The sequence below is a fragment of the Camelus ferus genome, chromosome 8 (genome assembly GCF_009834535.1).
Source record: "Camelus ferus isolate YT-003-E chromosome 8, BCGSAC_Cfer_1.0, whole genome shotgun sequence".
Taxonomy (NCBI): Eukaryota; Metazoa; Chordata; class Mammalia; order Artiodactyla; family Camelidae; genus Camelus; species Camelus ferus.
In genome coordinates, this window is record NC_045703.1 from 8,516,777 (window position 1) to 8,531,319 (window position 14,543).

The following is a 14,543-nucleotide window of genomic DNA, read 5'->3' on the forward strand; positions in this document are numbered from 1 at the left end:
TCTTCCATCCTTTAGTCTCCAAGAGAAAAGAGAAGTCATAGAAAATAAGACAAGAACATACTATCCTGGTAAATAGAAAGGAAAGGCCGAGTTGGGCGACAGTGTTGATACATTTCCGAAGATAGTTCAGTGGTAGTGGGGACAGTGTGATCCAAGATGGACGGTTAACAAACAGGTGACCTGGGCTGCAATCAACACATGCTAAGGCTGCTGTGGAATCTCCAATACAATCTGCATAGGAGTTAGGCCTGCAATCTAGTGCTTGAGAAAGACATGTCCAATAAACAGGAGTCAGTTTCCAGGAAGGATTTGCTACAGGTACTGATATTAACCCTTCATTGGCACATAAAATGTCAGAGTCGAAGAGAAACTATTTGTTATCTTGTTGAATTCATGTTTTTCCAACAAACATGAATTGGGTACCCAATGTGTGTCAAGCAGTGTCCCCATCACTGAGTATTCAAAGGAGTATTTATTATTTCCAAATCAGCAAAAAAGAGAAATTAAAGTGGAGTGTCTTATAATGAAGATGTGCGAAAAGTACAGGAAAGGGCTGGCTCTGCCTGTGATACTCAGGGAGGGCTTCACGTGGGGATGGCATTTGAGCTGCTTCTTGCTTTCATCAGTTAGATGCAGAAGCTGCTCTTCATCAATTAGAAAATTGACCAAGGATATTTTGGTACTGAAAGAAACTAAGACAAGGTATAAAAGATATATATCAAGAGAAATTAATAGTATTGTTAACTGGTAACTTAATCCAAACTGCATTTGATGCATGAATCGTCTCTACAAAACCCCCAATAAATGGTCTAAGCAATTTAGGCATCTCTAGCAACTGTAAACTTTAAGGAGAACTAAAATACATAGACATAAGGAGATCTATTCTTATGACACATAAATAATCATAATGAGTAAGAAAAATTTTAACCTTGTGTATAAGGAAATAGTAACCACAGCAAACAAAACAAGGAAAACTACAGAGAATGTGCATAAACAAGAAATCTTTGTGATCCTCTATTCCAGCCACCAACCTGAGGCTTGACCTACTGCCCTCGATAGAAACCTCCCGTAAGCGCATCATCTCCCTGAGACGATCGCATCTGGTAGAGCTTGTACCAAAAAACATGACTGTGCACTCTGCTCAAAGGTCTGGTGTTTCTATGTAGTTTAAAGACACAGAACATTTGAAATTCCCTAGAAGTAACTGAAGAGTTCAAAGGTGTAGTATTTTCCCCAAAGAAGATTACTCTTCTATTTTACCCATATACTTTGCTGAAATAGTATTTTATTGGTCAATAAAAACACTTGACTGGTTTTTATGAAAATTAAATCTTTAACAACATAGATGTTTAGAAGTTAAATGCATAAAGTTATTTTTCCTCCATTATCAAGTAATTCCAATGGAATTTTGAAAACAAAGTATTTGCTCTTGAAGTTTATGTATGAAAATAATCTATTGTATGAGCCTATTACATAGTAACAAAATAAACTGCTCAATGAATACATTTATTAAATGCCATAATAAGCAAATATAAGAAACAAGGACTCCTTAAAATCTAGGTGCTTAGCTTCAATTATGACTACAAGATTTAGAACATATTAAAAAATTTTAAGCATCTGCAAATGTACTCTAATAAATTTAGAATATATTTGATAAAGTTTTAAAGATACCTCCAAAACAGTTGTAGAATCTAGCCATTTAATCAAATTCCATTTTCTTTCATCTGGTATTCCATAAATATTATTATTCATCATATACATAACACACATGCACACTTTGAATCTGAACCTATTAAATGATAAGCTCACAGAAACAACTTTTATCTGAAACTAAACAGGAAGAGTGCATCTTGGCACATATCATCATCAAAACTGCATGTGTTGAAGCAATTAGAAGTTAATTTTGAAACAACAAAAATTATATATAAGGATCCTCATGGCAGAAAACTTACAAATTAATAAATGAAAAAAAAAGGAAAAAAATAAATTAATAAATGAGTAGATCAGTGTTAACATAGAAACATCAGGAGTCTATTTGAAAGGCACCTCTACAGTAGTTATGTGAAGAGCTCTACAGACTTCCCTTCCAGAAAAACAGCGATAACTGATGAAAATTACTTTCTAAAAACAGCCACTTAAAGTCCCTGAAAATTGTCCAAAGGGCATATCGCAAATGGAGACACATTTATTAAAGAAACTCTACCAAAGGTCTGTAAGCACAGTGAGGGTGTGAGGCATCTGAACTACAACTCCCTCCTTCTCTTCTCCCTTCCAAGCTCAGCAAGATGGAAGTTCTAATCTGAGTGGGTGCAGTCAAGCACATGGGCTCTGTCCCCCCAGCCCCCATCAAGGGCTACAGTATCTGTCCCAGAGGGGAAGGCCACCAGTACTTCTCCCCCCACTGCCAGCTCCATGTTGCAGAAGCTCTACTCTACGCAAGTGCAGGTGAGTGGTCAGGGGCTCCCTTCCTCCACCCATCTCTTAATTGTAGGGTTGAAGCTCTACCTCTGGTGTGGCAGGCCAAGATTCTTGGACCCCAGTCACCCTTGCCCCAGCTTGCTCATGGGAAAGGTTCCACACCAAAAAAATTAAGTCAAGAATACTAGGGATTATTGACCCCATCCGGTGCTCCAGTCATAAAGCAGGAGTGTCCATGTGAGAGAAGCAGGCTACTGTCCTGAGCCCCGGCTCCAGAGTGGTGGCACAGAGTTCAGATTAGGGAAGGAAACAGGTCCTAAGATGAAAGAGCTCTTTAGCTTTCTCTAGGAGAGCTAACTTTATCTGAACAGAGGTCAGGAGCATTCAAGCATAGTAGCACTGTCGAAAATGATGCAGATTTTGGTGCTGAACCACTAGGAGAAGGCTGATAGCTCCATGCTAGCAACAAAGGAAACAAAAGACCAACAAGGAGTTCAATAGAAAGAACCAGGGAAACAGTTAAGAAGACCCTGGAATTTAAAGAGTAGGCTTTAAAGATTGTTTCCAATATGAGCAGAATAACTAAAAAAATAGCTAGAATAACCTAGAATAACTAGGAGATCAGGAAAAGGAGAGATGGTTAAAGACAGCCTGGTTAAAAACGCTAGCATCTCTGGTGGGAAGAAGGCCCGAGTGATACGTGCATCCCAAAAGCTGTGCCCATGAGTAGTGACATCAGAGGCTGCATGCTGCAGGGGAAATAGGTTTCACTGAAATAGTACAACCAACTCACGAAACAAATGAAGCAAACAAGCACAACAGGCCCCAGGGGTGGGGACAGGGATCAGAATCCAGATTTGCTACAATATATTATCAAAAATGTCAGTATTCAGCTATAAATTATGAGACATGCAAAGAGAGCAATGCATTAGTCATTCACAGAAATAAAAGGCAACAAGACCCTCCTCAGAGTGGGTCTAGATTTTTAGACACACCAGGCAAAGACATTAAAGGAGCTGTTATAAATATGTTCAAAGAGCATAAAGAACCATGCTCAAAGAATAAAGGAAGTTATGACAATAATATCTTATCAAATATAGAAGATAGATAAAGAAATATAACTTATTAAGGAAATAAAATTTATGTCTATATATGTATCACTGAATCACTTTGCTGTACACCTAAAACTAACATTGTATATCAACTACACTTCAACAAAAAATAAGAATAAAAAAAGAAATAAAATGATTCTGGAGTTGGAAAGACCAATAACCAAAATGAAAAATTCACTAGAGGGGCTCAACATTAGATTTGAGCTGGCAGAAGGAAGAATCCCATGAGCTTAAGGATAGATTGATAGTGATTATGTAATCTGATGAAAAGAGAGACAAAACAAGAAAAATGAACAGAGCCTCAGAAAAGTGTAGGCCACCATTAGCTGCACCAACATATATGTAATAGGAACTGAAATACTGAGGAGAGAAAGGAACAAAAAAAATATTCAAGTCATTAAGAGCTGAAAACTTCCCAAATTTGATGGAAAACATTAATCTGCACATCCACATCCAAGAAACTCAATGAACCCAACTAGGAAGAACACAAAGAGACCTACATCCTGACACATACACATCACAGTAAATGCTGAAAACCAAAGGCAATGAAAAACTCGTGCAAGCAGCAAGAGAAAATACTCCTCACACACAAGAGTCTCTTAATAAGATTAACAGCTGTCTTTTCATCAAAATCAGTGGAAGTCGGAGGCAGTGAGATGATATATTTGAAGTGATGAAAGAGGGAAAAAGAAACTGCTAACCAAGAATCCTCACATCCAGCAAAATTGTCTTTCAGAAATGAAGGTGAAATACATTCTTAGGTAAACAAAATCTGATAGAATTCATTGCTAGAAGATTCACCTTTAAGAAATACTAAAGGAAGTTCTTAAGGCTGAAAGAGACACTAGACAGGAACATGAATTCCCATGGGAAAAAAAAGAACTCTGGTAAAGATAATTATAAGGGTAATTATAAAAGTATACTTTAACATTTCTTCTTCTTTGTTACCTTAAGTTATTTTTAAAAATAGTGTAAAACAGTATTAATACAGTAGTATTATTAAGCCTATAACATAAAGAAATCAAATACAGTTGGCAATAACAGCACAAAGGAGGTGGATGGAAGCAACTTTGTATTGGAGTAAGGAAATGACTCCAGATGGGATCTTGAATCCACAGGAAGAAATGAAGAGAACCAAAAATAGTAAAAAAGTACATTATATAACAGATCCTATAAATATATACTTGCTCTCATTTCTTCTCTCAGCTTCATTAAAAGACAAAACCACATAAAGTGACAGTTACAACAATGTATTATTTGACTTGTAACATATATAGACATAAAATATATAAAAACAATAGCACAAATAGAGTAAATGTGGAGTATATTCTACCAAGATGTATGCAACATACACATGTATCAAACCATCACATTTTATAGCTTAAATTTACAGTGTTATATGTCAATTATATCTTAATAAAGATGGGAAAAAAGATCTATAGTGGAAACTCTAGAGTTGCTAAGAAAATAAATCAGAAAATATAGTGCAAAACTCACTGAAATAATTAAAACATGCCTAAAAATACTCATTTAACACAAAAGAAAGCAGTAAAGGAGGAATAGAGGAACAAAAAAGAGATATAGAAAGCAAAATGTAAACTAGGAAACAAAAATACAAAGATATCAATAACAATATTAAATATGAATGGATTAAAAATCCAATCAAAAAGTCAGGATTGTCAGGCTGGATTTAAAGATAAATCCAAACTTAAATATACATTGTTTATATGAAACACACTTTAGAGTCAAAGACAAATGTATAAGTCAATTAAAAAAATGGAAAAGGGTATTCCATGTAAATAGCAACCATAATAAAGCTGGAGAAGCTATACTAATATCAGATAAAATAGGCTTTGTTTGTGACTAATAATTTATTCCCTACTAGTGGCAGCAATGATAGAAAAATCTATCTACTAATCAGATCTGTTGGCCAGCAGACATCAGGGATATATGGAAAGCTGGATGGCAGATGACAGGAAATCTGGCTGTTACTTAGTCTTTACACATGTCTGTTTGTGTACTGCTAAAAGCTCACATCACTCAAGAAAACATCTTTTGCATGCTGAAAAAAGAATGTTTTTTTAAAGTCTGGGCTTAAGTTTCTGTGTTAATTTTGGACCTATGGCTGAGTGGTAAAAGCTGACTATTAAAAAACAGTCTTTTCAATTGGCAATGAAAGTCTCTTAAATTGTGTGCACCCTAGGGATAGCTAGTCTAGTAGACAGAGACTAGATTCCAAGTTATCTAAAACACAGCAGAGCTCCTGTTCTGATTGATTTACATAGATTACTAAGTATTTACATGAATCTAATGTAAAGGACATAGTGAATCACCAGAGAGGAAAGAAACCAAATTCCCAACAATTCAAATATGCTAGCCATTTGAGAAATACTCATTCTCAAGAAATTGCTAACTTAGAAACATTTTTATATAAGAGTCTAAATCCACAGAAAGTGAATCCTTGTAGATATAAAACCAGTTTGATAATTTTGACCTAAAAGCAGCTTTGTGAAAAACACAACGAGATACCACATCACTTCACAGGCAACGCGATGGCTATAGTAAAAACACAAATAGACAATAACAAGTGTTGGTGAGAACGTGGAGAAATTAGAACCCTAAAAATTGCTACGTAACTACTTGTGGAAATTGGTTTGTCAGGTCTCTGAAATGTTACACATAGGGCTGTCATGTGACCCAGAAATTCCACTCCTGGGTAAGTGAACAAGAGATTTGACAATTTATGTTCACAGAACAAAGACAAAAAACAAACCAGGGAGTTTGCCATAAGTTAGTCTTTAGCTTGGAAAAAGTAAGGTCACAGCTCCTGTCCTTAAACTGGAAGGGTTTTTCTCTATACCCTGGTGCAACTCCCATAGTCCCAATACGTATCTGTACTCAACATTGGTTTGTAAAATGGTAATTTCCAGAAACAGATTTTATAAAGGTTTTAAACAATGATTTGGGGAGTCGGGACAAAACCAGGACTATAAAGTTCCTAATAATTATTGAATATTAGCAAACATTTCCAGAATCATAAAGCTAAATTCAAGAGATTAAAATTCCATGGCCCTGAAAAGCAGTGTGGCAAATTCCTAAAATAGATTTGCAATAAAAAATGTACGGCTTTCTGACTTATCTAACAAAAATTTTTACCACTTGGTGTTTTATTCCTCTCTGGGACAAACACAAAAAAATAAGAGACACCTTGAGAACTCTAATCAATTAGACTCCTTGAGAACTCTAATCAATTACATTGCTTAGTGAAAGTTCTCTTCTCTGCACCCTAACATTTCCTTTTTGATACGTTTATATTTATACACTTTTCTATTTAGGCCTATATTGACTTTCTGGATAGAATCTCTAAGAGAACATTCTTACAAAGAAATTCATCATAAAGAAAAAAGAGAAGAAAAGACAGAACATGAAAGTGGGCCCAGGGAAACTCTTATTGTCATTTTTTCAAAAGATTGAAGGTTGAAAAGTATGATCAGAAGACATCATGTCATGGACTAAATAGGGATAATTCTGAGAGATTTTCTCATAATGAGAATAAATATTTAATGCAATCATGCAAATCATTGTTACAAATGGATATGATTCCACTGAATTGCTTGTCTTCATCTAACCCTAGTGAGAGAATAAACAAAATGAATTAATTTTGCTATTTAAGGACAGTCTGTGAGAGCAAAGTTCATTATGCTGCTAAGAACCAGTCATCCCACAGATAATGTTTTATGGTGAGGCCGGTTCCAAACTCAGTTGGTACTGTCCCATTTCACCCAACACTTACATTTAATGAGTTTTTTCTATAAAAACATACATTATCAGCATATCATTTATCAGAATGTCATTTAGCATGATTTTTATAAACAAACATCAGTGAAAAGGTATGAGGAGCCAGTTTAAAAATGACTTTGTAAACACTGTAACTTATTAATTATTATCTTGATATAAAATGTTTGAAAGGTAGATATGTGCAGGGAGAGGGTGTAGTTCAGCAGTAGAACACAGGCTTTGCATAAATGAGGACCTGGGTTCAATCCCCAGTACCGCCATTTGAAAAAAAAAAAATAAGCCTAATTACCTCCCCCGCAAAAAAAACAGAAACAAAAAAACCCCCAAAAAACCAAACTTGATAGATATGTGCAGTTTTCACATTAAAAAAAAAAAAGAAAATAGTAGCCTTCTGTTTTTCAGAATCTTGCTGACATTTACTATAAGATACTCTTAATTTATAACACCTGGCAATTTTTGTGAAAATCAAGACTAACTAGAAATGTAGCAAGTTCAGTTTTTATTTGCTCTATTCATGAACCAATCACCCCACCAAAAAAGAAATAGTGATGAGAATTTATGGGAAATCCCAAAGGGATTGAGTTTGGAGGATTCAATTCAGTTGATTGCATAAGAGCAAAGTGCTAATGTTATCAAAGAAATTATCTAAGTTCAGTACTCTGTCACCCAATGGATGATAAAACAAAGACAAACAATTTAAACAGGCTATGGGGAAATCTGCAGTATTCCTATATATTTAGACAGTGTAGAGGAATTTCAATGAAGTAAACAATCATAATTTTATCTCTGAAACCATGCACTTGTATAAAATAACCTCTTAGTATAAGCTATTACATGTGTCAGTTGCAAAGTGATTCTTTATGACAAACCATTTTCTTTATAAGGAAGTACACAATCTTCCAAATTGTTAGAGGTGATTTAGGTTAAGAGTAAAGTTTTAAAATAAAATACTGCTAGGCTGCAAAAAATACAATCATTAACATTTTTTGATAGACTTCATAAACAAATATTTATATATTAGCTATTCTTAGGTCTCATATCATATACACTAGTATGTTAGTCACATTATTCACCAATTTATCAAACTAAGTAGAATTCATTACTATTATATTGCTCAAGCTGGAGATTGCTTTTAGACAAGTTTTATTCATGCTTTTTACACTTTGATTTCCTCTCACACCAACACACACACATCTGTAAATTATAATTTCTCCATGAAGATAAAAGATCTCAAAGGGAAAGGGAAAGAAACAGCAATAAAGCACTTTGCTTAATACTCAGTTATTCTCATTAACACAGCTAAGACAAAAGCTGACTTCAGTTTCCTTGGACTAGGAAGGCAATTCATTAACAACTTCAATAGGCTAAAAAGATCTTTAATGAAATTATGACAAAGTGCTTAAAAATAAATGGTAGATATATGCATCTTAATCAAAGTGAAGACAATAACTGAAAGTGATTGTATTTCACAGGTCTCTTCATTCTATGTTCAGCCTGAGAAACACAAAAATCCACCTGAATTCTTACTCCAGAGTCAGTCACCATAATAAGCACCAAGAACCTACCACAGAAGTGCTGTCCGAGAACAATCAACCTGGCCAGTCTCAGAGGAGTAGCTGAAGTCTTACCAGCAAGTCTGTGTAACATCAGCATTACTTATGTACTCAAACTTTAATTCTTTAGAAGAAGAATGTAAAATTATATACATTTCAAATGCAGACTCATCTAAAGTAATAATATTCATGTAACCAAAGTGTGATATTCCAATTATATTTTTCCTAATACCATACATTACCGGCATCCCCTGCTTTTTGAAAGCTCATGTTACTCCTTTTTGCTTTTACGAAAATCATACTGTCATACCTGTTTTCACTAAACAAAAGATGTATGAAGAGGATTTTCACTTTTACAGAGAAAGGTGAGATGTGAAAACAGTAGTTAGTATTCGTCCTGCCCTGAGCTGTACTACAGGCAGCGGTACCCAGAGCAGAGAGAGCAGCCCCACCACGCTCCTTCCCCAGGAACCACACTCAGCATCTCAGCAACCAGCCACCAGAGCTATGAACTGTGTCTTTGAGCATCTGTGCTTTATCGTGATTTATTTTGTGCATCCATGAGCAAGATGTGTCCTGAGGTGACTGTTTCCTCCCTTTACGCCATTTAGGTTTATGAAAGATTGCACAGGAATGCTCTACTGTCAGATAGCCAGGGAAACCTGTATTGTATTAAAATAATAGCCCCTAACATGATCTCACAAACCACCAGTGTACAAGCAAACACATTTAGTGAGAATAAACTACCTTATATCATTTTCAACCTGATTTCTTTTTCATAGAAAAAACTGATGAACATATGCTAGCATCAAGTTTAAGGGCACAAATTAATGTTCAATTTAACTTCATGCTTGCTACCTATGCACTATAGTACGTAATCTAAACTTTAAACCAGTGGAACAAAGGCAGCTGAGCTGACATATTGAACCCAAAATACTCTTTGCCTCAGTCTCATATTGGGAAATCAGTGAACTTTGGGAAATTGTAACTTACACCAAATGAAAGTGTATAGTATGTACACAAAGGACAGGCTGACTGAAGCTTCCACACGTATCCTACCTTACTGAGTACAGCCTCTGTGGTTTGCATAGCTGATCAGAGTTAAAGGTGACCTTTCACTCCCCGAGGGAGTGATTTCAACTCCTGAAGGAGAAGAAAAGAGCAAAACTGTGGTTCAATATGACAACTCTGCTACTTGTGTTCTACTGAAAAGTCATTTTGTTTTGAGGTCTTGATTTTAATTTGATCCATTCTCTCCACTAAATCCATCCTATCCCATTCCTTCTGTCACAAAGTTTCAAATTACCTGCCTCTGCATCTACTGAGTGCTGAGAAAGGCAAAGCTCTCTAGACCTGGTTGTTCTGGAAGGCAGGTGGAGCAGTCTCAAAACTCAGAAAGCCCAGAGGACAAATGAGTTTCATGATTTAAATTATATTAAAATATCACTATTCCCATGAGCTCAAACGGTAGTGCTCCTGGATGTTTATTTTTTTCCCATGAGAACTGGGAAGGTGCTCTTCCTAGCATTGTAATTTCTTTGTGAAATACAGTACTTAGCAACACAAGGTCACAACATTGTAACAACAAATGATAGAAAAGAAATCATGGATTCTAACCACTTTGTCCTCCTTTGGGGAAGCATCCAAGGAAGCGGGGTAAAGAGAGAGGGGAAAGAAGAGAAAAACAAAAAGAAGGCACATATTAATAAACAGATCTTACAAAAGCAATTATGTGTTACTTTAAAGTGTTAAAACACAGGTATTTTGAAAAGTAAATGTTTATTCTTACCAAAAAAAAATAGTCATTGTTCAATCTTTCATTGAAAACGCACAAATCTGGCTCCTGTTATATGTTGGATACAAAAGTTGGGCACTATAATTTTAGAATTATCTAGAACTTGGATTATTAAATCTACATTCTTCATAAAACATTCTTCAGAAAGAAAACTTAATTCACTACCGTATTTAGCCTACCTATGATTGAAAAGACATTTTAAAATGCATAAAATTTGAATGATTAATTATCAAATTACTGTTCACATATATATAGTTACAAATTGGAAAAATCTAAGAATGGAAAATATTTGGAATAAATAAAAATGAGAAAAGAAATATGTTAACTATTTTAGCCATAAATTACCCCATCAGAAATATTGATTTGTAATATACATTTCAACATTTACAACATCACAGGAAAAACCAAATTAATATACTTTTCCCTTTTAGGCCCAAGATTAAATATTTTAAGTTGTTCTTTCTTTTACTTTGCTTTATGATTTTTTCCCCCAAGATTGGATAGGTTTAGTAAAGATGAATGAACTCCATTAGGCTTGAGTGTCTGCTCAAAAGCATTGGTACCTCCTAGTTCAAGTTCCTCTAAGCACTTTTCCTGTTTAAAATGTGAGTTTGACTCTATGTTATTGGCTTGCCTCAAACCTATAACGTGAAATCAAAGCATTCAACAGCTGCGGGACTCAGCCAGCATTAACACTCAGCCCATGCGCCCCTATTTTGCAGGGTCAGCACCTTTTCAGATTAGACAGAACCCTTATCATATGAGTTGTTAACTATTTTGAATATCATCCCAGGTCTCATTTGTGAGGATTCATTCCAAAACAGTGCATTCAAGAACTAAAGAAGAGAAAAAGAACAAATCGGTCTTGTGCACCTTTATGTGCCAGACACTCTTAATCTAAGGTGCTTCTAGAAGGCCTTTAAGGTAGCATTATGAGGATTAACTAAAACAAATAACTTTTAGGAGAAAAAAAGAAAACTTATGTGGCCATAAGAACGGGACCTAAAGAAAATTTAAATATGCATAATTTGAATGATTTTAATTTAATTCTTATAACAACCATATGTAATAATTATTACTATTCAGTTTCATCGATAAAGAAGCTGTCATTCAGAAAAGTTAAGGCTTCAAAGATAATCGTATAATAATGTATCCTTAAGTATAATAATGTGTCTAACTTACTAAATGTCAGTTTCCTTGGGAGAGGTTTTAGAATAATACCCAATTTACAATTCAAATACACAGCCAAAGAATATAGTGTTGATTGGAAGGTTCATTTTAATTTCAACTGTGATTTTCCAAATTAGAAAGATATCAAGGGCGCTTAAAGCACTCTTACTTTTAAATACAACTTTAAGTTAAATTCTAGACATGAGTAGATAATATGAGAAATTCTCTAAAGAAACACTGGGAGTTCTTTAGGTATGTGATAATCTTAACTGTTCTGTATTACACTGTAGACCTATATAAAAGAAAACTCACCCAGACATCCCTATAAATAATTCTACTGTACTAACATAGGGGATATAATAAAGTGCAACACTAAGATGTATTCTAAACTAAATATTTATTAAAATTACTCTAGTACTTATAAATAATAATACTGAGTCCTTTATATTAGCATTTTAGTGCCTCAAAAACTGCAATATATTCAAATCACTGTCATAACAGAGGAGAAGCTAATATTTAAGCCGACTAAAGAAACTGCAATGGGTGCGTCTACATCTCATAGAGAAGTTCAACTCTCTCCCCTACCAATTAAAAAAGTGTATTTTGACATACTATAAATATCCAACTAATTTCTGTGAGATCAACTCAGTATTATATTCCGTTAACATGATAATAAATATGAAATCACTCTCAAGAGAGGCTAATTACTATTCTGCACATTATTATATTGGGTTAAATTTAATGCCATACAGTACACCTTGATTTGACCTTCCTTCAAACCAAAACATATGTTGCAGAAACTAAAGGATTTTCTTTGTTTGTTTTGTTTTGTTTTTTGTGCAAGAACTGGTCTTAGCAACTTTCAAGAGTTTCATAATTCATGATACTAAATCTACATTGACTAAATTTCTTCAGAAAATAAATTTACTCCCCAGGTAGTCTGTTGGTTTGGGATAGTAATCATTCATTAAGATACACACATACAGAAAGTGTCTTTTGTTTACCATTTTCATCCCTAATCCACTACGCTGAGCCTTATGAAAAACAAAGGGTCAACACGAGGGAGGGCACGACCACGTGTGCGCGGATGCCCGGCTGCTTCCCACCGCGCACGCGCCGTCTGCGGGGATGCGCATGCGCCGGGGACACTCACGTTGTTGGAGCGCAGCGACACGCGGCCCCCGCAGCGCGCGCAGAACTTGGTGCGGCAGTAGGAGCACAGGTGCCCACACCCGTCCGCAAACTTGGTCTTGTGACAGATTCCACACGTCGGAGCATCGTCTTTGTGCTCGCCCTGGTAACGCCTCGCCTCTTCCCCAATTTTCCTCACTTGCTCCTTGTAGCTTTCAAATTGTTGATGCAGTCTCCTGGACAAAAGAGAAGGTGGTAGCAAACTGAGTAAATGATGGATGACCAAAGGGAAAACAGTTTTTCCTAACAAAATATAGCTCTTTGAACTAAAGCAACACGTGCGAAGCCATTTCCCCACCAATCTCACCTCCAGAGGTGAGACAGGTATTAGCATGTCTTCAGTTAATTCCAGTACTGCTGACTAGCACCGAACCACACGTAACTGGACTCTGTAGCATCCTGGTTTTTCCCACACAGTGGAATTCATGTACCCACTCCATGCCTCTGCTTCTTTTGACACCTGGCTTTCAGAGTATCTTGACAGACATAACACTTTACAACTATAATCACGTGGATATATAACTGAAGCAGAAGTTATACGTGACACAACTATATAATGTGTTCTGGTATTTTCTGTCTTCTGTTGGAGGTTTAATACTGAATCCTATTTTTCAAAAGTTTGTCACTGTAACTCGATTCCATGGCCCACTGTTTCAGCATGATACATACCTGGGAAAAGATTGTTTTAAATTACAAAGCTGGGCAATCTGTCCTCCACCAAGTATCTTCCTTCACCCCCATTCCTGGAGACTGGCACCAAGTATTTCATACAGTACACAGAGTATACTGTTTATATGGTTATATATCTTACACTGGGGCTCGCTTAGTTTGTTCCAGTCACATTAAGAGTTCTAAAGCTTACCTTGCAAATATTGGGGACTTTTATATACCCCAGTCTTCCTTGACCTCTCCCAGGTTACATGCATGAGGGTTGCTATTACTATTTATTGATCCACTGGAGGTGAGACAACTAAATTCGTTGAGGGAAAGTATTTCCTCTAAGATCGTTCACACTTAATATCTTTGAAGTTTCCTCCTTTCCCATCAGTCCCAGTCCCTCAATCCTTAAGCTTCTACAGATGGAAACTATTCACTGTTCTGTACAAAACAGTGTGACATCCAGTGAATCCCCAGTGAAAGGATGCTTTAATTTTGTAAATGAGAGCTGAGAGCATTGTCCTCGGTGTAGCTAATAGTCATCGACTTTTACACCAAAAGAGAGCCTCCTGGGAAGTGGGGGATCAAATGCATCTGTGTATCTGGCTGGTTTCCCTGATGTGAGTATCCCCAGGATCAGAGAACACGTGCTATTGTTAATTCAGGTGGTTAGCCTGATGCCCTACATCTAAGACAACCGTGGGGAACTGGTTCTCCCTGGAAACAGAATCACATAAATTAAGTCCAAGCACTGTAGTGTTTGAAGACTGGGATTTCATTATATTTCCTTTTAACATCAACAGGTTTTGAGCACAATTTAGTGATGACTTTAAAAAGTTCAGAAATCCC

The 14,543-nt window shown here is 35.9% G+C and overlaps 1 protein-coding gene across 1 annotated transcript in view; it reads right to left on the minus strand.

The window, feature by feature from the left end:
* The window catches only part of RIMS1 (regulating synaptic membrane exocytosis 1), a 448,078-nt gene that overhangs the window by 246,496 nt on the left and 187,039 nt on the right, over positions 1 to 14,543 (minus strand). The window contains 2 exon segments of the mRNA XM_032484440.1: positions 10,499 to 10,510; positions 13,000 to 13,213. Coding sequence (XP_032340331.1) covers positions 10,499 to 10,510; positions 13,000 to 13,213 — 226 coding nt within the window.